The sequence below is a fragment of the Panthera onca genome, chromosome B1 (assembly GCF_046562875.1).
Source record: "Panthera onca isolate mPanOnc1 chromosome B1, mPanOnc1 haplotype 2, whole genome shotgun sequence".
Taxonomy (NCBI): Eukaryota; Metazoa; Chordata; class Mammalia; order Carnivora; family Felidae; genus Panthera; species Panthera onca.
The window spans coordinates 138,623,566-138,650,713 of NC_138342.1; the positions used below are offsets into that span (position 1 = coordinate 138,623,566).

General features: G+C 33.6%; 1 protein-coding gene across 2 annotated transcripts in view; it reads right to left on the reverse strand.

Annotated features, from left to right (window-relative positions):
- Positions 1-27,148, reverse strand: part of FSTL5 (follistatin like 5) — a 768,631-nt gene that overhangs the window by 353,521 nt on the left and 387,962 nt on the right. For both annotated transcript variants that reach the window (XM_060653856.3, XM_060653855.3), the window contains exon 5: positions 1,650-1,846. In XM_060653856.3, the coding sequence (XP_060509839.2) occupies positions 1,650-1,846 (197 nt within the window). The remainder of the gene's footprint in view (positions 1-1,649; positions 1,847-27,148) is intronic.

The following is a 27,148-nucleotide window of genomic DNA, read 5'->3' on the forward strand; positions in this document are numbered from 1 at the left end:
ATTAAAGAAGATAAGGAAAATGATATATATTTTAATTAACTGGAATGGCAAGAACTGTAATTAATTTACTTAGAAAGTCACTTTGATATAAAGTCTTGAAACTAAGTTACACTATTCCAAAGCTTAGAAATCCTTGTATAATCGAACCAATATTCCACAATGTCAGATTCTTTATATAGACCATAAAATTAACCATAAGAGATGAATGGCATGGTGTTATGGAGATAAACTACTGGATTTTTTTAAAACTATATTAACTGCCAAGCACTGCAGCAAAATCCACCTTAATAAACACTATAAGGATTATTAAGAATTCAGAAAACTTCTTCAGTGCTATAACCATTTTCCTAGATTGGTCACCCTAGATTGGCTTTTTTTCTCCATTACTCCTAAAACTTGTATACGTTTTTGGAGAAAACTTATGTCTCTTATTTCACATTTCTATACTACCTACAACTAGTTTAGTTTCTAAAATCTGGGTATTATAATTTCCTTCAAACTGTTCTGTCTCCATGATACACACAAAAAAGTATTTGTATTTTTTTCCAAATGGTTCACATAAAGACCTTTTGTTTATTCAAATATTCTCTTTAGTAACAAATTTCTTATCACATATTTCATTTGGTGACAATTTTCAAATAAGTGAAATTTAACAATGTGGACTTAATACTAGACCTAGATTAACTATATCTTAATTGATCTTTGATTATTGGAAAAATAAAATAGGTCAGAAATTTAATACCTTCTTAAATGATGTATTTACATCATGTTATAGATGTGCTCAATTGCTGGTGAATAGTCTCCTTGAATATTGGATACAAAAGTTTTTACTGAGTGATAGAAAATTAAACATTATAAAAGGCTTCAGAACATATCTGAAGATATCTTACAAATTTTGTAAGATAAAGAATTGATGATTCCTTAAGGTATTTAAGGTACAGAACCCTATCAAAAGTAGCTATCTTATTTTGAACTCTAAAATATCATATAAATGTTATTTGAAATTAATATTGTTGTTAGAGTAGTGTTAGAAGAAAAACAACACCAAGACCCAAAAACCAAACCATTTTGGTCCTAAAACAGTCCTAAAATGGCATAATTTAGGCCAAATCCTCAAACTGGGGTTTAATACGTGATCTAATGGCAGTTCAACCTTCCCCAGAAATGTAGTCTTAACGGGTCGGTCAGGAATTTTTCAATCAGCCCCAGTGGGTCTGCCACTTGGTCCTTTTCCATCCCACAAAAGATGATGAGGTAATCGACATAACAGCCCTAGCCTTTCCAGCTAAGGGAAAGCAGCCTTGCCGGGAAAAATCTTTCTCTTTTGCTAATAATTTTTTTGCCCCACTCTCCTGCAAAAACTTTCCATTTATACAACTTCCCAAGTGCCTCTCTATTTGCTAGATGGGATGCTGCCCAGTTCATGAATTGAACAGTAAAGCCAATTAGATTTTTAAAATTGACTCAGTTGAATCAAATCTTTGTTATTTAACAGCAGTCAAATTTTACTCTTAAAAATATGTTTTGTCCACACTTTCAAATAATACAAATTAAATACATTTTATTAATATAGAATAAATTCACACAGATATAAATATATTGTACATGTGATTTTTAAATAAGCTTGTTAATTTAATCATTAATCATACCTGAGTTAGTTCATTAATATCTATAAGTCCGTTACTGTCGGCATCAAAATATTTAAACATTTGATCCACCAACAACTTCTTCCAAGACAGGTCATCACCGTTAGGGTTTTCATTTTCTTGTGTAATATATTTTTGATTTTGTAAATCTAAAAGCATGCTTTTCATCTTGTTGTATTCAGTGGTCTTGCAGTTATTTCCTGTAACAGAAGAACTAAGTTATTTTCAAAGCAATATTATTGAAAAGGAATCATTTATTGTTTTAATGTTAAGAAATTGATATCTTATAAATAATATACTTGGTACATAATTTTTATCTTCCAACTTGTACAAGGTTAAAATAATAGGATATTTTCATTTGTATCAAATCTAATAAAAACATGTTTACTGTGTGCTTTCTCTAGGATAAAGTAATTGGTTCTATGAAGGGTTTAGAAACACATGATAGTTCCAATTGTTTAAATACATTATCTTAGTTTTTTTAAGTTGTTTTTTTAAATGTCCATTTATTTATGTTTGAGAGAGAGAGTAGGGGCGGTGCAGAGAGAGGGAGACAGAATCTGAAGCAGGCTCTGGGCTGTCAGCACAGAGCCTGCAGAGCCCAAGAAGGTGCTGGAATCCAGGAATTCTGAGATAATGACCTGAGCATAAGTCAGATGTTTAATGAACTGAGCTACCCAGGTGGCCCCATTATCTTAGTTTTAATCCTCACCATACATTCCTATATAGATAGTTTCATCGGTTTTAACATGAAGTACAGGGAGTTGAAATAACTTGCCCGGCAAAGAGTTAGATTGTGTTGGATTTTTGCACTTGAGCTCATATATATATATATCTGGTTTCAAAATAGGATAGCATATATTAACTGGAAGTATGCTTTTTACATTTGAATTTGTTTTGAAGATGTCTGTACGCATGTGTTTACATTTATAAAAATCCTATTCCCAATCATGCTGAGGTCTTATTTGTATTCTTCTAAAAGACTTTAATTATTTTCCTGATATTTATTTATCTCTCCTTTAGGAGCACAGTGTATTACATGATATGTGTTTACACCTTGTATCTCCAAGTTTTAACTTTGCAAATTTCATCTCCACAAATGAAGTATAAGCTCATTGCACTAACAATGCATCAAAGATTTTCATATTTCCCATAAAATAACCAGGACAATACTGGCAACATCAGAATTAGTGAAAATGATTGCTTAGCTTAATGTCTTCAAAAATAACTGCAATTTTCACACAATTGTCTTACAAAGGATTTTTTTTTTTTTTACACTGGCCCCCATGATAATGTCTTTAAATAGTACAATGGAAAGTAGTATATACTACTGATAGCAAATGTGATATAAAATATAGAAAATACAGTGCCTAATGTAATTTGTAAATGAAAAAAAGTAGGTATTATATTAGCCAAGAATTTTTACAATGTACTTTTAGAGAAAATACTAACTTTATAATTGTTGTCAATATTGACAATTAGGCTTTAACAGAATCTACAATTTTAAAAGATTTCTAAAGATTTTTAAATATATGTCTAAGAAGTATGGAGTTGAAAAACAGGATTTGAAGTCTCATTCTCTTTCAAGACAAGATGGAAAACAATCTCGTCTAGAGAGATGAGAGACTGTCTTATTTTTCAAAGATAGTGAAATAGCTATTGTTGTTCAGCAATTTTAGTGTTTAGCAATCCTGTCAAGAACTTCTTTTTTTACAACAAAACATAAACTTTGTGCTGCAGATTAAGTCAATTTTGCATTATTCCATTCTCAGTATAAAAATAATGCTAAAAATGTTTTCATAATAGCAAAGAAATCACTGACAAAAGAGAGAAGTAATCAGATCTAGAGGGGATAGGTAGCAATTTTGGTGTCCATGAAAGTGACAGAAAAGAAGCCTTCAAACGTGTATGTGCCTGTGATTCTGTGTGTGTGTGCCCACATACGTATGCAGAGGAAGAAAGAGAAATGTGTGATAAAAGAATGAGAAAAAGGATAATAGACCATTGTAATAGCACTCCATGGAATTTCTGTATTTGACCTTGGGTTGGTATCTCCTTTGACTGATGCTGAGTAGGGTTGAATTTAGGGGAGCTGATATTGGGCCATAGGCAATGTGGAGACCAGAATGTTGGTGAGAGACAATGGGAATCAGGGCTTAAATGCTGAAAACCTGCTAACTAATATTTAAAATTTGAGGAACAAGGAAACAGTTTGAGTTGTTCATTTTAATTTTGATAAAACTGAGTAATGTGATCATCATCATGAGCCTATTAATATTTTCATTTCCCAACTTGTAAATTTCCTTGAAAGTTCAGGTGGCTGCTGTCAATCCAAAGAAAATAAAAATAAAAGCATGGCAGTGAAGGCATTTATAGTTCACAGAAATGTACAAGAAGTAGTTATGCAATTATGTAAAACTTTGTAGAATTTATAGATTTAATAAAATTTCTGTCACAGATTTTTTTAGTAATAAATAGGAACATCTGCTATTAACAATAAATTACATGTAATGAAGATTTCTTACGTGTCAGGAAGTTTATACATTTTTAATTAGTTATTCCTCACAACAGTCCCAGAAGAAAGACAACTATCACCATTTTATAGATGAGGAATTAAGGCACAGAAAAATTAAATAATTGTTCAAAGTTACAGAGCTAGAAAGGAGCAGAGTGATTTTTTTTTATTTAAAAAAATTTAATGTTTATTTTTGAGAGAGAGAGAGAGAGACAGAGAGAGAGAGAGAGTGGGGGAGGGGCAGAGAGAGAGGGAGACACAGAATCTGAATCAGGCTCCAGGCTCCCAGCTGTCAGCACAAAGCCCTATGCAGAGCTTAAACTCACAAACTGTGAGATCATGACCTGAGCCAGAGTCAGCCCCTTAACCCACTGAGCCACCCAGGCAACCCCAGAGTGATTTTTATATACAAGCAATATCCCTTCTATCTTTTATTCTCTGCTTCTCTTATCTTCAGAACTGAGTTTTAAGATCAACTTTTACATGTGATTCAGTAAACTTGTCCAAGGATTATTTGTAAAGAGAAAGATAAACATCATAATAAACACTAGGCAAGGAGAGAAAAAAATAACTCACAAAGGAAAAAGAAAAAGGTCTATCTGAGAACTAGCAGGAAAATAAATACTGAAAAGGAAGCTAAAGGGAAAAGAACTCAAGAAAGAGGGTCTGATGAGATGTCAAATGTTTCAGAGTAAAAGTAAGATAGACAATAAAACAGGCCCATCGAATTCCTTAAACTGTAGGTAACTGGTGACTTTAAAGAAGATTTTAGTAAATAAATGGAGCATTTTTTTAAAAATCTAGAATCTCCTTTTTTATTATATGTCTTTTTCCCATTGATATTTTTCTATTTTGTTTTAATTTTAGTATGGGTAACATACCTTGTTATATAGTGATTCAACACTTCCATAAATCACCCAGTACTCATCATGACCAGTGCACTCCATAATCCCCATCACCTGTTTCACCAATCCCCCCACTCACCACCCCTCTGGTAACCATCTGTTGGTTCTCTATTAATAGAAAACAGAGTTAAGAGTCTGTTTCTTGGCTTCCCTCTCTCTTTATCTCTTTTTTCTTTGTTTTGTTTCTTAAATTCCACATATGAATGAAATCACATGGTATGTGTCTTTTTCTGACTTATTTCTCTTAGCATTATACTCTCTAGCTATATCCATGTCATTGCAAAAGGCAAGATTTCATTCTTTTTTTTTATAGCTGAATAATATTCAATGATATATATGTGTGTGTGTGTGTGTGTATATATATATATATATATATGTATGTATATATATTTCTTTATCCATTCAACTATTGATGCTGCTTCTGCAATTTGACTGTTGTAAATTATGCTGCAATAGACATATAGGTTCATATATCCCTTTGAATTAATGTTTTTTTTGTAGTTTTGGGGTTAATAACCAGTAGAGCAATTGCTGGATCATAGGGTAGTTCTATTTATAACTTTTTGAGGAATCTCCTTACTTTTTTCCATAGTGGCTGCACAAGTTTGCATTCCCACCAACAGGGCACAAAGGGTTCTTTTTCTCCACATCCTCACCAACACTTGGTTTTCTTGTGTTTTGACTAGCTATTCTGACAGGTATGAGCTGATATCTTACTGTTGTTTTGATTGCATTTCCCTGATGATGAGTGATGTCGAACATCTTTTCATGTGCCTGTTGGCCAACTGCATGTCTTCTTTGGAGGAGTGTCTGTTCATATCTTCTGTCCATTTTAAATTGGATTATTTGCTTTTGGGTGTTGGGTTCTAGAAGTTCTTTATAAAATTTGGATACTAACCCTTTCTCAGACATGTCATTTGCAAATATCTTCAAAATGCAGCAGAATTCTTATTATAATGGGTTAAGGAGCAAAAACAGTGACGATTTGGCATTATTAAATATTTACTACCTTTTTTAGTGAAAGAAAAAGAACTAGCATTATTAATGAAACAATAGATATTTAGAAATAAATATCAATTAATAGATATTTGGAAATCATGGACTCATCCATGAATAACATCAGGCAGGAGGGTAAGAAATTTTTGTTCATCTGCTTTGATAAGATTCCTTTCTCAAAGATTAATCAACAGGCAGTGTTTGATTGGTATAGGTAAGAGAAAGAAATATTTTCCTGGATTTACCTCCTATTCTGGGAGACCAGTAAGAGATCTCCTCTGCATTCCCTGTTTTAGACACTGAGAACAAGACAAATGAGATGCCTATTGGTGGTATCTATTCCATCATCTTTCCCATGAATGCAGTGACACTGAGGTTGTGCTGATTCTTGATTCAGAGTCATTCAAAGGGAAGTTAAAATCCATCTGGCCTTGGGGGGCCGGGAAGGATGCAGAATCTCTGACATTCAAATGGCTGCACCTGTGTAGCTAGCTGGCAGTACCTCTCCAAGTCTCCATGGAACCAAAGATAATTACATTTTATACATCCTATAGTACATCCATCTGTTTGAGGACATGGTAAGTGCTAAAAATTATAGATTATATCAATTATCCTTAGTGTTATGTTTTCCAAAGGCTGTTTTTATCTTTTTGAAATTACACTTTTATCCCTCTCCCATCCATCAATAAAAATTACCTATTTCCTTCAACACAAAAACATTCAAACCTAAATATATAAGAATATTACTTTTCTTTTTAACATTTATGGTTAGAATTTGATTATTTTCATTCTAATGTAAGCTAAAATCTTAGATATTCAAAGAATAAAAATTGAATGTTTTTATTTTAGTGTTAATTCTATTCAAGTATTAGAATGTATATTGGAACTATTTTTTCCTCAAACTGTTCAATAATTGTTAATAAAGTCTTTTCACATAATTTATTTATTTATTTTTAAAGTTTATTTATTATTTTTTTTTTGAAAGAGAGAGAGAGAGTTGGGAGGACGGGGCAGAGAGAGGAAGAGGGAGAATTACAAGCAGGTTCTGCACTGTCAGCGAAGGGCCCAATGCAAGGCTCAATCCCACAAACCATGGGGTCATAACCTAAGCCAAAATCAAGACTCAGATGCTTAACCAACTGACCCACCCGGGTGCCCCTCATATATCTTTAGAAAAATATTTTGTATTTATAGCATAAGGAATATATCAAAACTTTAGTATATTGATTTATGTGTATATGTGAATCAAATTCAACATGGAAAGCTATTATATTGAAGTTAATTTGTAAGTTGTTAAAGTGTGTTTTTATCTTGATTGAATTTATCTTGATTAAAAGTAGTCAAAAGAATTAAAACAAACTTTAATCCTTAACTGGGATATCTATTTAAATGTGAAAAAAGATAAATGTGTAAATTGTTTTATTTTACATGAACTCTACTTAAATGTTCATATTAAAAATTATATTCTAGGGGTACCTGCGTGGCTCAGGTGGTTAAGTGTCCAACTCTCGACTTTGGCTCAGGTCATGATCTCATGGTTCATGAGTTCAAGCCCCACATTGGGCTCTGAGCTGACAGTGCAGAGCCTGCTTGGGACTCTCCCTCTCTGCCCCTCCCCTGCTTGTGCTCTCTCTCTCTCAAAATAAATAAATAAACTTAAAAAAAGTATATGATAATTATTAACAAAATTAATGTAAGTTAACTATGTTTCAGATACTATTCTATTCTGGGAATTCACTAATACAAACACACATACACACACACAAACACACATACACATTCTTCACAATGTAGGACATTTAAAGAACCATGATTTTCTCCTAGAGGCAAGGATCTTTTTTTTTTATGTTTTTTTAAAAATGTTTATTTATTTATTTATTGAGAGACAGAGACAGACAGAGGGAGAGGATGAGTTGGGGAGGGGCAGAGAGAGATGGAGAGAGAATCCCAAGCAGTCTCCACACTGACAGTGCAGAGCCTAATGTGGGGCTTGATCTTATGAATCATGAGATCATGTCCTGAGCCAAAATCAAGGGTTGGACACTCAACTAAGCCACCCAGGTGCCCCTTTTAAGTTTTTATTTAAATTCAAACTAGTTACCGTACAGTATAATATTAGTTTCAGGTGTACAAATAGTGATTCAACACTTCCATGCATCACTCAGTGCTCATCACAGCAATTGCACTCCTTAATCCCCATCACCTATTTTACCCACCCCTATACCCACCTCCATTCTGGCAACCATCAGAGTCTGTTTCTTGGTTTGAAGTAGGGAATAGTTTTTAAAGAATACACTATTTTTGAGACTAGTTTTAGGTTCACAGCAAAAGTGATCAGAAAATAAAATTTTCCATATACCTTTTGGCCCCTACATGCACAGACTTCCCCACTATAAATATTCTGCAACAATCAGCGAACATACAGTACATATCACTATCACTAAAAGTCCATTTGAAATCATACAGAATGTAGCCTTCTAAGGTTGACTTCCTTCATTTAGTAATAAGCATTTAATATTACTACATGTCTTTTCATGGCTTGAGAACTCACTTCTTCTTAGCATTGAATAATATTCCATTCTCTGGATATACCAAACTTTATTTATCCATTTACCTACTGAAAGATATCATCGTTGCTTCTAAATTTTGGGAATTATGACTAAAGCTGCTATAAATATCTGTGTTCAAATATATTTGTGCGGCCCTTAGTCTTCAACTCTTGAGTAAATCCCAAAATGCATAATTCCTGGATCAGATGATAACATTATGTTTAGTTTTGTAAGAAACCATTAAACTGTCTCCCAAGTGGCTGTACCATTTTGTATTCCCATCAGCAATGTATGAGAATTCTTGGTGTTACACAGCTTTGCTGGCATTTGGGGGGACAGTGTTCTGGATTTTCACCATCTAATACATATGCAGTGGCACCTCATTATTGTTCTATGGGCAATTTTTTAAAGTTAATAAGTATATTTTCCAAGAGATATTGGTTCTTTCACCGTTTTCCTACTCTTTACTCATGCACAATGTAATTTGGCTTAATTTAATTCCTTAAGCATTGTTGAATGGTTAAAAGAATATGATGAAGGATACAATTAATTGAATTGGTATGCTTACTGATTAACTTTGGGAATTAATCTTACTGGAAATAAAAGGAAAGTATTATGAATTAAATACCCATTCTCCAAATGCTTTGCTACTTATATATAACTTTTGTCAATGATATGCCACATGTCATTGACAACTGCCTACAAATCTTTATAAGCAGGATTTAAAACAGGGTTTGACTTTCTAGTTTGGCAAAAGTGATTGTATATTAGAATTTCAATAAAAGTGCTCTAGTAATCAGGTCACTTTGCTCTGTAAACCCTAAGAGAACATTAATTAAAATGCCTTTGAGGGGTCAGGTTAGTCACAGTATGCTCTATTTCCAACTATACTCTTAAAAGATGACACACTTTGGAGTAGGTGCTCATCTTAGCTGTTGCTTACTATCACCGCCCTCTCTCATCATCTTCACAAACACAATCACATATTATAAAGATACAGAGAATGCAGCAAAGTGAAAAGCACAATACAATGGTGAAATTGATCACCTAGAATGCTTGGAAACTTAAAAGAAAAATGGACATTTATCTTACCCAAAGTAAATAACACTTGTAATATTAATTATCATAATTGGCCAAATGTGTAATTCTATTGTTTAGGGAATTCAAAAGCCTCTTAAAGCATTGTCTTTGTAGTAAAAACCAAGAAAATATAATATGCTTCATATGAAAAGGCATAGCTCTTTTACAACATATGAAAGTTAATGTTGCTTAACAATTTGTGAACTAAGTTTTCCGGACATAATTTTTTTTCTGGTAATCAATCTACAAATATTTTGCACATAATATGTAAGGCCTACCATCTTTTTAAAAATTTACAATTATTATTAAAATGTGAGTGCATATTGCCTTAAATATATATAACACATTGACCTTACATTTCTTGTTGTGGTAGCCTCCTGTGTTTTATGAAGGTTATTAATTTTCATTCATGTTACCAATACTTATATGACTTTTTGGAGTAAAGATACATAAAGTAAATTGCTTATTTTTTAAAGAATTTCACCAAATCATTTAAAATTAACCAGGTTACAAAAAAGTAAATCTATCCCTGCACAATTGTTTTGTGCCGGCACTGTTCTAAGTATTTTACAGATAACTTCTTTAATCTTTGTAATTACCCTATAAAGTCATATCATATCATTGGAAGTATAATAAGCCCAATAATAGGTTTGACATTTGACATTATGTGAAAGGTTGAGAAACATCTAACCCTAGAATTGGAAGCCCATCACTCAGAAATTAATTCAGAAATTTCCCTTGAGATATACAGAACTCACAAGTTTGCATCTATTTGTCTATTTAGAAGCTAGAGAAGCTTCAGGTGTAAAATCTCATATGCATACTCAATAAATCTTTTTTTTTCTTTGCTTTTGTCTTCTATATTGAGACACAGAGACCTTTTGGCTAGTGGGGTTTTGAATTTCCACAACGAGCATTAGGCCTACCTAATAATGACATGAATGCTTGCCAAGCCTATCTAAACATCATGATTTTGTAGGCTCACAACTTCAAAAAATGTAACTCAGATGGTGATACAATTACCAGGCAAGCTTGATCAACCACAAAGAAAAACTGCAAACTTCCGTATGGGAAACATAGATCAAACAGCCATTAAGCGTTGTACGTGGGTCTGGAACAAATCCAGAAATGTACTCTTATAGGACTATAGAACTCTTCCTTAGGCACTAAGCTTAATGTTAAATTTATCTATAGAAGTTTGAGGTTGAATCAATTTCTTCCTGAAGTTCATCCATGAACCCTGGGTAGTTTGGACAGTTTGGTTTTATAAGTTCCTAGTTATGAACATGAGTATATGTCTTTTTCTGGTCACTGAGTAACTTAGTGAAGAGTTCATACACATCTTGCTTTCTAATAGTTCAGCTACTCTTTGTCTCATTTATCACAAAAAAGTAACGAAGTGATTGTGAAAAACAGGATTTTTCTCTGGGGTTTCTACTTCTTATACATTCTATATAACTTATTTTGCCAAATAAACGAGAGATGATAGTCTTGAATGGGCATCAACCTCTGACTGTGCTTTATCCTATCAACTATAAAAAGAAATATTATTGCAAAAATAAATCTAATTATAATCAACTATAAATATGCACACATTATCATGTATTAAACATCACAACAGCGATGTTCATGGTGTTGATTTTTTTTATAATAGATACTTTCATACAGGTTCAATCTAGAAGTGGGTTAATATAAATATCAATATATGGGTAGTATCGCCTTACTTGATTTTTTTCTTAATACAGTGGTCATGTATAAATTTTTTCTTAATACAATGATCATATATAAATATTTTTTTCTTAATACAATTATCATGTATAAATGTTTATCTGAATAGATGCAATGTGCAAAAATTCATGTGCTTGTGGGAACAAGAACTATGTATCAATTGTCATTATTTCTTTTAAGCACAGTTGGCCTATAGATATTGTTCTATAAATGTCCTAGGACATTTCACATATAGATTGGTCATAGCATGGATGTAGCATTAATTACCTCCCCACTGTCACAAACCAACCAAAAAAACAGAAATGATTCTACCAATTTGTGTCTGTCTGTAAAAGAGAATTACTTTGTGTTTTCAAATCAATCTTGGTTTTAGTAGTTAAATAGTTAAATGGTCCAGAAAGAACTTCTTCAACTAGACATATATCTGTCATTTTATTCTATGTAATGATTCTTTGGAGTATTTCCAAAGTGGACCTTACTTTTGTCTTAGATTTTAATAACTTACACATAAAATACTATAGTAAGAACACTTGTGGGATGCCTGAGTGACTCAGTCGGTTAAGTGTCTGACTTTGGCTCAGGTCATGATCTCACGGTCTGTGACTTCAAGTGCTGCATCAGACCTGTACTGACAGCTCAGAGCCTGGAGCCTGCTTTGGATTCTGTGTCTCCCTCTCTCTCTGCCCCTCCCCTACTGTCTCTGTCTCTTTTTCTCTCTTCCTTCAAAAATAAAAAAAAAAATAAAACATTAACATTTTCTTAATAAAGAATATTTGGTTATATATAATCTTTATACAATTCTCACTGTTTTGTTATCTGGAAGATTATAAATTTTAATTGTTCAATTCCTCAGCATTACATATCATAGAAATATGACACTATGACATTTTATTTTAATTCACCCATATTTAGTCATACAAGATAAGAAATAATTATCAACTTAGTCATGAACTTTCTTGTGGGTATATGTCACATTTTTTAAGTTTATTATGTATTTCAAGAGAGAGAGAAAGAGAGAAAGTGCGTGTGCACATGAGCAGGAGAGGGGCAGAGAGAGAGAGGGAGAGAGAATCCCAAACAGGCTCCATGGTGCCAGCACAGAGCCTGACACAGGGCTCAAACTCATAAACTGTGAGATCATGTCCTGAGCTGAAATCAAGAGTTAGATATTTAACCGACTGAGCCAGATTCCCCATCACATTTTTTTTTTTTTTAAATTTTTTTTTTCAACGTTTTTTATTTATTTTTGAGACAGAGAGAGACAGAGCATGAACGGGGGAGGGTCAGAGAGAGAGGGAGACACAGAATCGGAAACAGGCTCCAGGCTCCGAGCCATCAGCCCAGAGCCTGACGCGGGGCTCGAACTCACGGACCGCGAGATCGTGACCTGGCTGAAGTCGGACGCTTAACCGACTGTGCCACCCAGGCGCCCCCCCATCACATTTTAACAATAGTTCATCATGAACTTGACCAAAGATACTTAGGAACTAGAAAAGACAGAGGGTAAACTATGTAAGCATTATAAATAGGAAGAGTGGGGCATTTAGTACTGGAAAGTTTCTGCATTAAGTGTAGACTGTGTATCTCATCAGTAGAAATTGGGCTTATGGGGGCGCCTGGGTGGCTCAGTCGGTTAAGCGTCCCACTTCAGCTCAGGTCACGATCTCGCGGTCCGTGGGTTCGAGCCCCGCGTCGGGCTCTGGGCTGATGGCTCAGAGCCTGGAGCCTGCTTCCGATTCTGTGTCTCCCTCTCTCTCTGCCCCTCCCCCGTTCATGCTGTGTCTCTCTCTGTCTCAAAAATAAATAAATGTTAAAAAAAAAAGAAATTGGGCTTATGAGACAGTGAGCAAATAAATATAGAGGAAATGACAAGTTAATTTTTAAATGTGTATTTATTTTGAGAGAGAGAGAAAGAGCGCACACACCTGTGCACCTGTAGTAGAGGGGCAGAAAGTGAGGGAGAAAGAGAATCCCAAGCAGGCTCTGTACTCTCAGCACAGAGACCAACGCAGGGCTCAATCTTATGAACTGCAAGATCATGACCTGGGATGAAAACAAGAGTCAGTGGTTTAACCAACTGAGCCACCCAGTTGCCCTGATGTCTTTATTTTTACATTAGATGAGTTTTAGATAATTTGGGGATATCCTGTTAGAGGTCTCAATGAGGGAAAAGGAAATATAGCTCAGAAGCTCATTAGTTCAGAAGGAAAAAAGTGTTTGATAAATTGGATGAATGAGTCATTGGCAAATGCATGGCAGTTGTGCATCACTTCTTGGATTGAGCACTGAGTGTTATACATAAGTGATGAATCACTAAATTTTGGTCTTGAAAGGAATATTGCACTATATGTTAACTAACTAGAATTTGCATAAAACTTGAAGTGATAACAAAAAAAAATAATAAAGGAGGGAACTTGCTGAGTGTGAAATGAAGATGACAATGGTAAAACCATGACCACACACATTTTCAAGGAATATTAAGATACAGATTTCTTTTTTTTTAATTTTTTAAAATGTTTTTATTAATTTTAGAGAGAGAGAGAGAGAGAGAGAGAGAGAGAGAGAGAGGTCTAGCGCCAGTGGGGAATAGGCAGAGAGAGAGGCAGACACAGAATCCGAAGCAGGCCCCAGGCTCTGAGCTGTCAGCACAGAACCTGATGCAGGGCTCAAACTCATGAACCCTGAGATCACAACCTGAGCTGAAGTGGGACGCTTAACTGACTGAGCCACCCAGGTGCCACAAGATACAGATTTCTTATAAAGAGAATGCTGAAGCAGTGACTAGTTTGGTGGAAGAAGAAATGAAGATAATTTCATGACACAACTTTATTTACATATTTATAATTTTTTAATGTTTATTTATTTTTTAGTAAAAGGCGAAAGATTTATACGATCTGAAGAGAAACCAGAGTATAATGTTTATTTATTTTTGAGAGAGAGAGAGAGTGAGTGGGGAAGGGGCAGAGAGAGAGGGAGATACACAATCTCTGAGCTATCAGCACAGAGCCTGATGCAGGGCTCAAATTCACAAACCATGTGATCAGGCCCTGAGCTGAAGTCAGGTGCTTAACTGACTGACCCACCCAGGTGCCCCTCATCACACAACTTTAGGTGCTAAAGTCTATTTCTTGGAAAAGGAAAAATTGACTAACTGCTGCAAATTACATGGAAGAATATGAGGAAAAGAGATATTCCCTTTCTCTGAAATGCAAAGTTAACTGTGAAATTCAGCTAACATTTTTATTTTCACCCTATGTAAGGATGTGTGTGTGTGTGCATAAAACAAAATCTGTGGTTTTATTAATATGAGTGATAACAGCACTTGTAGAGATATATTCCTTTGATATGGTGTTGACTAATGTTTAGAAAAAGGCTATGGACTGCTTTAATAAAGATATGTTCAAGATAACTTTAACCGTGAAAAGTTGCTTTTTCATTAAATTGACCTTTCTCAAGTTACTTTTGCTACAATTTAAAAGCATATGGGTTATGAATATGTTTATATAAGAAAAAAATTAAAATGTGTGAAATTTCTAAAGCCTATGTAAAATTCTTAATTTTTACACTATGAATAAATAGTAAAAGAGAATTACTTAAGGAGTTGTCCTTCTATGTATTTTTTCAGATGCAAATGAATTACAAGCTCCTTATTTTTAAAGCCATTCGTTTTACAAATGAGTTGCAGAATTATTTAATAAATTCATTTTAAAGCAATGCCTGACGGCCTAGTTTCTAAGGAAAAAGAAAAACTAAGATGTTGCCTTTCCATTAACTCTAAAATTCTTATTTATTTAGTTATCTGTTATGAGCAGTAGAAACAAAAACATACTCTCTTTGAAGATAACATACATTAATATTCATACACCTATATTTATATATGTTCACATAGAACTAATGAAAAATACATAATGGTTTAGTAACATTTTCTTCAATTAAATTAATTTCTTCTTAGCTCCATAATTAAAATAGTGATGGTGGTTATAAAATTTATGTCTGAAGTTTTTCATTTTGTGTGACTTCAATGCTGTTGATGCCACATATTGATTTCTAGTACTACAGTTTGGTAAGTTTGGAATGAGCAAAGAAATTATTAGGTGTCTCCAATGGAAAATTATTCATTATTTATAACATGACTCTCAGGGTTATCTAACTTCAGCCTTTCGTTGCCTTTGAAATATTTTACTGCTCTGTAAATTGTAGATAACTGTTACCAATGAGAAGTAATTCTTCTCTATGAACTTGCAAACGAATTCTGACTGGAAGAGATTCAATTGATTTCTCTTCCCTCTTTTGAGGAAAAAGCCAGATTCATGTACAACTGTAACTACATTTCCACAATTGTTTACTCCATATAAGTATGTGGCTCTTTGACTTCTTTGAACTGATTATAACATCTGCCTAGGTCCCTTATGAATAAATAACAGATTTGTTAAACATCTAACATGTGCTAACCATGCTTGGATTTTGGTTGGTACCCAATACTTGATTCAGGACAGGTCCCTAGCACAGACCCATTGTTTTGGAATTCTGCCAGGTTTAGAGACTAAATACAAAGCTATGTGAGAAAATAACTGAATTTTTATTTTATTTTAATGACTCTTCAAATCATCCTTAAATGATCTTTCCCAGACTTGGTAAGAGATCTCAAGGGAGGCAAAAAAAGTTTGGTCCTTGATTTGTGGGAAGATGGCAATCATTTTAAAAGTCCAAGAAGTATAGCTTTTTAAATGGTCCAAGGAAGATAGGATATTGTATCATAGAAGGAAGAAAAAAAGCAAAAAAAACACAATAAAACACAACTAAACAAACAGGAAGGGAAAAGAGGACAAGACAGAAAAAAAGAGAGAAAGTGAAAGATCATTTCACACTGAGGAAGAGACTTGTTTCGCAAATAACTCTTTTCCCTTCCTTTGTTCATTACAAGGAATTATCAAAGAACAATCTGAGGGAATTAGCTTTCTCAAGTTATCTTAAATTTAATAGATTTTTAAAAATCAATCTATAGCAGGTTAGCATAAACTTTTTCTGCAAAGGCCCAGGGAATAAATATTTTAGGCTTTCTGGCCCGTGTCATTTCTGTCACAACTACTCAACTTTGTTACTACAGGGCAAAAGCAAACGTAGGCAGTACATGGATGAATGGTCATGGTTGTGCTCCAATAAACTTCATGTACAAAATCAGGTAGTTGGCCATAATCTGCTGTCCCCTGGTGTATAGAATAATGGGATAGATGAGATAGATATCAGTATAAAATTAATTATATTACTTCTGGTTTTTTTGTTTGTTTGGTTTGTCTGGTTTGTTTGCTCTTTTCTTGAAATTTAAGTGTTGAGTTTTTGGGAAACAGAAAAAAGACACAGGTACAGATATATTCAATACTGAATTCAAAAGTGGCATTTTTGAGGTCCCCTGAGTTGCTCAGTGGGATAAGCATCCAACTTTGGCTCAGGTCATGATCTCACAGTTTGTGAGTTTGAGCTCCACATCAGGCTCTGCGCTGACAGCTCAGAGCCTGGAGACTACTTCAGATTCTATGTCTTCCTCTCTCTCTACCCCTCCCCTGCTCACGCTGTCTCTCTCTTTCTCTCTCTCTCAAAAATAAATATTAGAAAAATTTTCAATAGCATTTTTATCTTGATTTTAAGAGCTCCTTTAATGTGTCATATAAATGGACTTCAAAAAGGTGTGAGAAATTAATATGTTATGTAAATTTAAGAGATAATAAAAGAGGGCTACTATACCACATATATCCCAGGAAAGTCATTGATTTTTTTTTTCTATTGTCTTAATATAATAGACTAGACCTTTTACTTTTACTGAAGTAACCTCTTGGTCAAAAGGGGTTGTTTTACATGAAAGCATTTTGTTAAATACAGTCAGGACAAATTCGGTATTATATTAATTTGTGAATATAAGAAAGATCTGCCATTTGCCTCATAGGGATGGTCAGGAAAGCTAGACAAACAGGTAATTCAGACCTGTTTGTAAGAGTGTTGTTAGCACAGCTTGAAGTTGCTTTTAAGGTCCACTGAATGAGAGACTAGAACTTTCAAAAGCAGTTTTTAATGTGTGGTTCATGATATAGTCACCTGAGGAACATTAAAACAAGTGATGCCTGGGCCTCTTTCTCAGAGTCTGATTACTTGATCTGTAGTGGTGTCTGGGCATCAATATTTTTTAAAAGTGCTTCAAATGGTTCATAAGTGCATCCAGGGTGGTGAACCACAGTTTCAGAGTTTAAATAAATTAGATTATAACTATATCCCTATAAGATGAAAAGCAGACTTGACATTAGTTCAGGAGCTAAATCTAGACCATGATGTCCTAGTTGCTTCTTCACACACATGAGCCTAGTAGCCTATGCAACAGGAAAATGAGCCTTCAGAGCTATTTCTGTGAGTTGCAATAATTGTAAATCTAAGTTAAATTTGTAAAGCTGAAGAAAAATATGCTTTTATCAATGAATTGCAATCTAAGTCCCATCTACTTTTAATATCCAACTTAGGGGCAACATAGGCAATGTCCCCAGTCCATAGGGATCAGAAACAGACAGGCCCTGGCTGGGGCCTAAGTTTGTTCCTCCTTTTAAACTTCTATAGTACTTTGTATGAATCACATTTATTCTAATTCTCTCTCTCTCTCTCCCTTTCCCTCTCTCTCTCTCTCCCTCTCTCTTTTGTTCTCTCTCTCATTTTACTTTTTATTTTTTAAAACATGACATTTCTCCTCCTTTTTCGGATGATGGTAAGATCATTTAATTCATTTTGGATTATTAACTAGGTTATAACTAGGTTTGACACATAATAACATTTTAATCAATTGTCATAAATACCAATAGGTTGTCACACTTTTTTTTCCTTCGCTCCCATTATGCACATTGCCTATATTTTATTACTATAATCAGGTAAACATAGTGACCAGCTTATTGAAGAAACTATATCTACAACTATAACTGCACACACACACACACAAATATATTTATATTTTGAATACAAATATATATTTGTATTTTCACTGCTTAGCTCAGTGCTAGCACCTGTTTGCTTACTAATATTTGTTGAATATCTTAACATCTACTTGAAAAGAGTAAGAATAAAAATGACTGAAAGAGTGCAGTAAATGAGCATTTCAGCTATTACTAGAGTTGCCAGATTTAGGACATAAAAATGCAAAACAGCCAGTTAATTTAGAATTTCAGATAAATAATGAATAAATTTTGGCATACATATTCCTAAATATTGCATTGTATTTTATCTGACAACCTTAGTTACTAACTCTCCCCTAAATCATCCAATTACCTTTAAGGCAGCATTACATTTATCCTACTCTCATATCAATGGATTTTAAAAACCTGACATTCTCTTTATTTTAATTGATAAGATTAGTCCATTTATATTTATTACTGTTATGGTCTGAGTGTTTGTGTCCTCTCAAAATTCATATGTTGAAATTCTACTGCTCAATGTGATGGCATTAGGAGATTGGGCCTTTGGGAGATGCTTAGGTCATGAGAATAGAACCCTCATGAATGGGATTAGTGCTCTTATAAGCTCCAGCAGAGCTCCCTAACCCCTTCTGCCGTATGAAAACATAGACCTCACAAACAGCTGTTTGTGAGCCAGGAAGCCCTGACCAAACGTGAAATCTGTTGGTACCATAATATTGAAATTTCCAGCCTCCAGAACTGTAAGAAAATATTGTTGCTTTTTAACTACTCAGTCTGTGGTATTTAGTTATAGCAGTCTTAATGGACCAAGACAATGATGATGATTAGTGTATTTGAATTTGTTTTTGTAACATTTATTTGTGCTCACTATTGTTTTGCTTTTATGTTTTCTTTTTGGATAAATTTTATTTGTTTTGTTTTTATTTTATCATTTTCCTGTTACTGATTTGGAATTCATATGCTCCTTTTTAAAATTTATTTTAGTGTTTGCCCTCAGTATTTTATCATATATGTTTATTGTAGAAATATCTTCTATTCTTTTCTGTGTCTTCGAGAAATTTATTTATAATTTCCTTTCAATGGAGTGCGTGGGTGGCTCAGTCAGTTAAGTGTCCTACTCTTGATTTCAGCTCAGGTCATGATCTCAGAGTCATGGGTAGGATTGAGCCCTATGTTGGCTCCATGCTGGGTGTAGAGCCTGCTTAAGATTCTCTCCCTCTCCTTCTGGTTCCCCCTCACTCTTTCCCTCTCAAAAAAACAACCACAACAACAACAACAACAAAGAAACAAACAAAAAAAAAAAAGAAACAAAAAAACCACTTTCATTAATAGCCCAATTTTTTTTATGGGATTATTATTTTAGTCTCATTTTATTGGAGTCTAAGGAGGTGATGAGATAAATGTTTAATCTCTTTAGCTTTCTTCTACCCTTCCTTCTTAATTTCTCTTATATTTCTCCATCCATACTAGTAGGTAATGTAACTTGGGATGCTAGCATTCATCTGATTCTACCATTAATTTCTTAACTGCCTACATGCAACCTTCTATATTTTCAATCTTGCCAACTTCAATCTAATTACTGTTAATCTATAAATTACCATTTTCAGGTACCTTTTCTGCTTCAAACCTTTAAATGGTTTACCATTCCTTTCTACATTTAGTCCAAACAGAAAAATGTGACACAGCTCTGCCTTTCATCAACTCACTAACTTCACTTCTAGTGTTGTTCAGATACTCTGAAATTTCTGAGGGCTGTCTGCTCATTGGCTACTCGATGTCTTTTAGCAAGGATTTCATATTGCCTATTCAGCAGGGTCATGGTACAAAAAGCATATTGAAGATGCATAGTAAGCATTATGTTTCACTCAAATTGTCTATGTGTCCACATACATAATAAAATTATTATAAATGGGGCATTATAACATTCTGGGAACTGCTTAATGATATTCAGTACAGCATTTAACTTTCCTAGAATAGTTTGTTTATGTTAATTTGGTTTTAATCAGGTAAAATGCTGTTCTTTACCACACTATTAGCTATTCTTGCATAAAAATGACAAGTCTTCTACAAAATTAGAAATTGAAATAAATATTTGACCAGACAATTGATCCATTCTGATGATTATATTTTAATTATAAAGCAGATAGAGCACTATTAGAACAAATGGGTTTTTAAAACAAAAGGTAGGATTCTGTAGGCTGTTTTATAAGTACTGTGTTTATTAAAGAATTTGAAATAGATTTTTAATGAATGTAATATTTTCAAGAATAAGAAATTTATTTTTTCTTAAGTAGCAAAGATTATTTGTTTCTTTATAAATATGATATTTTTGAAGAATTTGGTATTGGAAATATTTTAATTGTAACATTTCCAGGAATATTATGGTTGAATTAAAACTATAAGCATAATGCAAAACATGATGATAAGCTGAGATCTGAAGTCCATTTGATCTGAAGTCCATATGATGGTTATATATATCATAATTTATCAGTTAATAAACTATTCAAGCAAAATATTTGAAATTATATGCATAATGTCATTATCAAAGTAAAAGTGAACACTCCTCTATCCTTCACCGTAAATATTTCTTAGTGCCTTTCATCTATTAATCCATATGTTACCAAAACTACTCAATAGGATGTATGCTATTATTATTTTCCTACTTTAGATTAGGAAACTATGGCACAGAGAGGTTAAATAAGTAAATCAGAGCTAGAATTTGAATTTAGATAGTTTGGCCAACTGTGTGCTACTTTACAGCCTATCAAGTGATAGTGATTGACATTAGACATTTGTAACTGAAAAATTTGATTATAGCTTCCTGTTCCACTAATGCTTCCTCTAGTCTATAAAAATAGATGCACCACCTGGGTGGCTCAGTTGGTTAAGCATCCGACTTCTGCTCAGGTAGTGAATTAATGGTCTGGGAGCCCCCCTCCTGATTGGGCTCTGTGCTGACAGCTCAGAGCCTGAAGCCTGCTTAGGACTCTCCCTCTCTCTCTGCCCCTCCCTCACCTGGGCTCTGTCTCTCTGTCCCTCCAAAATGAATAAATGTTATAAAAATAAATTTTAAATATAGAAACAGCTGCCAAAAAAGGAGAAGGGAAAAATAGAATCAAAATTTTATCAATTCCTAGCTAATATAGATATTCTGCTAGCTGGAATTTTGTCAAGGGTCAAAAATAATGTTCATAATAGTAAAAAAATACTTAGCATTTATGGGAACAAAGAGACTGAAAGCATTTTTAAAATGTACTATATTAGTCTATATGAGTGGTCTCACATTATAGCCTAAAGGCAAATTCTCAGCACCAATCAAAAGTAATGAGTCAGAACCTCTAGGTATATGGCCCAACAATCTGAGTTTTAATAAGTTTTTCAGGTGATTCAGATGAACACTCAAGTTTGATAAACACCAGATTTTACTCACAACAGTGTAATCCAGTTAAGAGGCTCATTGAGAAATATAAAAAACACGAAGTTTAAGTAATTCACAGGTGAGCCCAAGCCTAATTTTTAGCATAGCCTGGCAGGCCAAATGCAAAACTGTTTTGTTTTAATAATATGAATTAATAAAGAAAACACACTGAAGAAGTTTGAACTTCTAAATTGTGTGAAGTGGAAAGAAAAGTGGAAATTACAGAGCCAGGGATGGGAGTAACATGTAGACAGACAGACATCTGAGGGAAATTATGACGGACTGTGAACTCATCCTGTGAAACTCAAATGAAAGTTCAAAAGGTGAACCCTAGACTAGGTTGGATATTGAGGCCATGCATTATTAAATGACTGTTCTCAATTACTAAAAGATAAGTGCCTAGGTTAAGAACCTGGCTCTAACATATGCCAGCTGTGAACATGTGAGTCATTGACTCTTTCTGTATCTTAGTGTTCTTAGTTAATAAAGTGATATCAGAATCTAACTCATGCATTTTTGAAATGATTAAATTATACGTAAAGAGTTCACCACATTTTATGATAAATAACTGACCCCACCCCACAATGTTAGATTTAGATTCTCCTTTTAATGCAAATAGAACACATCACCACAGTAATGAGTAAGCTATGACAGATAAATATATATATATAGATAGATAGATAAATAGATAGGTACTCTATTTACAAATATTTTGGATAGATACTAGTGACATTAATTCAGTTTGATATTATTTATGATGTTCCAATGTTTGCAAAGGTGAAATACATGAAAAAAATAGAATTTTTTGCCTAAGCTATTTTGATAGTAGAACAAAAATAGATGTTTGAGTCAAATTGCTTTCCTATCTATCCCTAAACTCTACTTTTCATCATGTTCACATAGGCTGTATTTTAGTGCAATGTATTTTGCCTGACTCCAAAAAGGAAATACGGAAGCAAGACATAATGTATACATGAAAACAGCAAACAATTATAATTGAATGTTCATCATGTTAGAGGATCTCAAGCTGAGTATTAACACATTTAATCCCTGCAACTATATTATGAGATAAATATTACGTCTCTTTCATGGATGGGCAAACTACTGCAATTGGGTGTTGAGCAAGTTTCCAAAAGAGATATAGTCAGTGACTACTGGAGCTGGGTTATAAAATCAGGCAATTAAACTCCAGAGTCTGTGTATTTAACCACTGCGCCATGATTCAAGCCTCTTAAAATAAAGATGTTTACAAAGTAATATTGATTCATAGCCATAATAGCAATTCAAATATTGACATAACATTCAGGACATCTGCTCAAATTTAGATTACCATATCATACAGATGTAGTACAGAATGCCATAGACAGGCTAAGATTAGACTTGGCTAACTGATTATTGAAATAGTGATGTCTCATCTTAAAGTGTTAATTTTACATTTTATTTTTAGCACTAAGATGAAAATCCCTTTCCTATCTCTGCCTTGTTTGTTTCTAAGCTTAATTTCTAGATATAATCTCTGAGGATGACAAAAGTTTACCTTTTACTTTTAGTAAATGGCTCAAGAGAAAAAGCTTATGTTCTAAATTTTGCCCCTAATTATTCACTTCATTTAATGGGATAAATACAGTAAACAATACACAAAACCGGCCTAAGCCAGAGAGAAGCATCCTTTAAAGATGAGACGAAGAGGAACATTTCCATATGACTCTTGCTTCCTCCTTTACAGTGCAGGATCTAGATACAACAACCACCACTGTCAGAACTGTCCCCACGTGGCCTAGCCAATTTTCACCTTTCCATGTTTATGTCAAAGGACATTTCAAAGCCTTCACAGAAACTACATTTAAATTTCAAAAGAATCTTTTAAAAAAAGAAAATCTTCAAGCTGGCAGATGGAAATGAATATACAAAGACCATCTTTTTTCCTCAATTGAGACAGAATTGCCCTGATTTCTTTACCTCTTAAGTAAAGCTAACTTTTAATTTAGATTTCATTGGGATAAAGCTTTGATAAATGAGCACTTCCAAGTGACTCAACTAGTAATTAGAAATTTAAGAAGTACATTTCTATTAAGCTTCAGTCATATTTTAATTCTGAAAATGCCACGGAAGATAATTTTAAAAAATGCGAGTATGCACTAGGTAAACGCGATTATCATCATAGGCAGTTCTTCAGGTAGTGTAAACATCTTTGATAGAAACAAATATTTTATTTCTCAGAAGAGCCCAAACAGTCCCTGATAATATAAGAGAATCAGTGACTGTTGTGAAATATATTTCGGTCCTATTTTTAAGCACTTGATAAGTTTATCGGAGTCTATGTGAATATGTTAATTTTAGTTTCATTAGATAGGAGTTTGGAAATACTGAGAACTGTTAGAAAATAATGATGAATGACAGTGGATATGTTTCATTAAGCAGCTTCAGGGATTGGTATTAGGTGATGAAAAGTGCTACACTTGTCACATTAGGGAGATGCAAAATAAACCAGCATTTTTGCTGTCCCAGTTTAAAAAAACCTTTTGAAAATATCTTAGCGTTCAGATTTTTGTTGTTGATGCATGTTTTTGCAGGGAGAAGGAGTGTTTCTGGGAGGACAAGAGTGATGAACAAATGTATGTTTCCTATATGAACTATATTATTCCTTTTAATCTTTTCATGGCTGTATGCAGCAATATTGGCAAATAGTAGGGATACCATTTGGGTTTACGTATTCACTTAATGCACATTTATTTTGTGAAGCAATGAATGGGGCCTGACAGTCTTTCTCAGATTTATGCTTTTCTAGGGTCTGGGATTTTCTTTAAAGGAAAACCTCCTCAGAGAAATATGAGAAAGACTCATTTCTACAGAATCAAGAGATCCTTCTGTTTTATCACTATGTTCCTAATGGAAAAGTAAAATCCTCTTCTCCTTGCAGACATTCTAGGTCTCAGATTTAAAATCTCTTATCCAGCACAATATTCAGTTTTAAACATACTATAATCAGAGTTTTCAGTATGACTGATACATTCTTGTGAAACTGTACTTGAATATATCATTTATTACTGTGTTATATATAAATATGTATAAGAATCTTGTATGTATGGTATGTATATGGCTAATATGGTATGTATAATAATAATAATAATAATAATAATAATAATGCCTTTGGAAAAAAAAGTCTCTATCTGGCAGGTATTCTATCAAATTTCTTGAATACCTGATGAGCTGTGATTGAACTGTATGAAAGACAGACTAAAAAGAGATTCCTGTTGTGCCTCTAGTACTAATGCTCTTCCCTCTCCCCAGAAAATAAACTGCAAGATACGGCATTCTTTAAAGATGCCTTTCTCCTTGTTTGCACAGTATTCAAGAATAGAATGTTACTTTATAATGTACTCAATCTATGACAATAGAGTAAAATCATACAGTCACCAAAAAGTCTCATGTCTGCGCATACTTTTGAAATTTTATTTAGATGGTGTGCTATTTTTTACACTGAAAGACCATTTTAGTCAACCTTTAGTATTTTCTTTATTAGGAATATAATGGGTTCTTTGGATTCTCCTTTCACATGAGCTTGAAGATGCAACCACATCATACCTGTGTTAATTCTGTTATGTGGTTAAACAACTGCTCTTTGGTCATAAAATGAAGAAAGCCAACTACCCTCTACAACAGTTAACTCTGGAACATTGATTATAGCCACTGTAATCTAAGCATTTCTAAAATAGTCAGTTTAATGGTACTATATGTGTGTGTATACATGTGTGTGTATTGATGATATTTTCTGATTCTAACACAGTGAGCCCATTTACAATTTTCCAAACCAGAGGACTCTGACAAATAAGATAGGCAACGCACTCAGGGGAAATGATGTGGAGCTCTCACATTGCTCTACTCTGATAACCATTCGTTGAGTTAGGTAAAAAGAGATAATAAACTTTACTATATGAGCAGGGTTTTTTTTTGCTAAGCCTGTATTTCAACCTTCCAAATCTCATGGTATTAATTATCTTTATTATCAGATCAATATCTAAGATGCTCTGCTGTATTTTAAGTAAAAATTAAAGCCTAGCAAGAGCTATGTGTCAGAGAGTGTCTTTAATTCATGTATTGCTGCTGCTAGAACATAGGAGACAAAGAATACAAATGCTGTTATTAAAGAGGAACTCCATTCATATGTGGATAAGAAGATTTAAAAAAAAAATCATGCTGTTCTATCACTAATGATGTCCATGGCCTTACTGAATAGAAGGATGCTTCCTGAAATTCACACTTGAAGATTGCAGGATTGAATATATTTTGTGGCAATAGCTTGAAAATAATTTTTGAAACTTAATAATTCACTACCTGTGCAAAGTTATTTTTCTTCCATTATTATGATAATAATCTACAGAAAAAATTAAGGCAGAAGACACATATATCTCTGAGCTTTCCTGGTATCCTAGTACCTGGTATATTTTGCACTTGTTGGTTTATAAATTCAGAAGTGAATTAATTTGCTGCTGTATTGAAAAGGATACTATATGATTTCTGCATAAGGCATTTCAAAAATTCCTTAAACCTTTATTCTATTTCTGTGAATGGTAATGCTCATTGTTTATCACTGGCTTCGTGATTGATTAACTGGGTAAAATTAATCTTCTAGGATAATAAGCCTCAGAGTCATGCTTGAAATCCATTTAAAAGGACCCATATAAATAAAACATTGGAATTTAATAGGTTGTAGCTTCTTGAAGAGAGATAATATACAATCTGCAAGGTCTTTTAATATCTATGGCCCTGTAAAACACTGATGATCAAATATTCTGTCACTGTCTTCAGAATAGCCGAATTTCAAAGTTTCAAATTTCAAAATATTCAAAAATATTTATGATGGTGAATATAATTTTTATTTTACCAAGAAACTTTCTATATGCAAAGAAACTGATCAATACATTATTTAAGAATTATAATGTTAATAATATGTGTGTTAATTTCTAACTGCTGTCCTAACAGGTTATTACTAACTTAGCAGTTTAAAACAAGTCAAATTTCTTAATTCATAGTTTCTCTAGTCCAAACATCTGGATATAGTGTAGTTTAGCTGGGTCCTCTGCTCTGAGTTTCTCAAGGCTTAAAATCAGGGTGTCAGCTGTGTTGCATTGCTTTCTAGAGGCTCTATGATAAATCCACTTCCAAGCTCATGCATGTTGTTGGCCAATTTTGGTCCTTGAAATTGTAGGACTGAAGTTTTCTTGCTGTCACCTTTAGATCCAAAGGATCTCTCTCTGGGACGTGCATGGAGTCCCCTACATCTCAGAACAAATAGCACATCCAGTCCTTCTTATCCTTCAAATCTTTGATGTTCCTTTCTGCTGCTTCTTCTTGACTTCACCA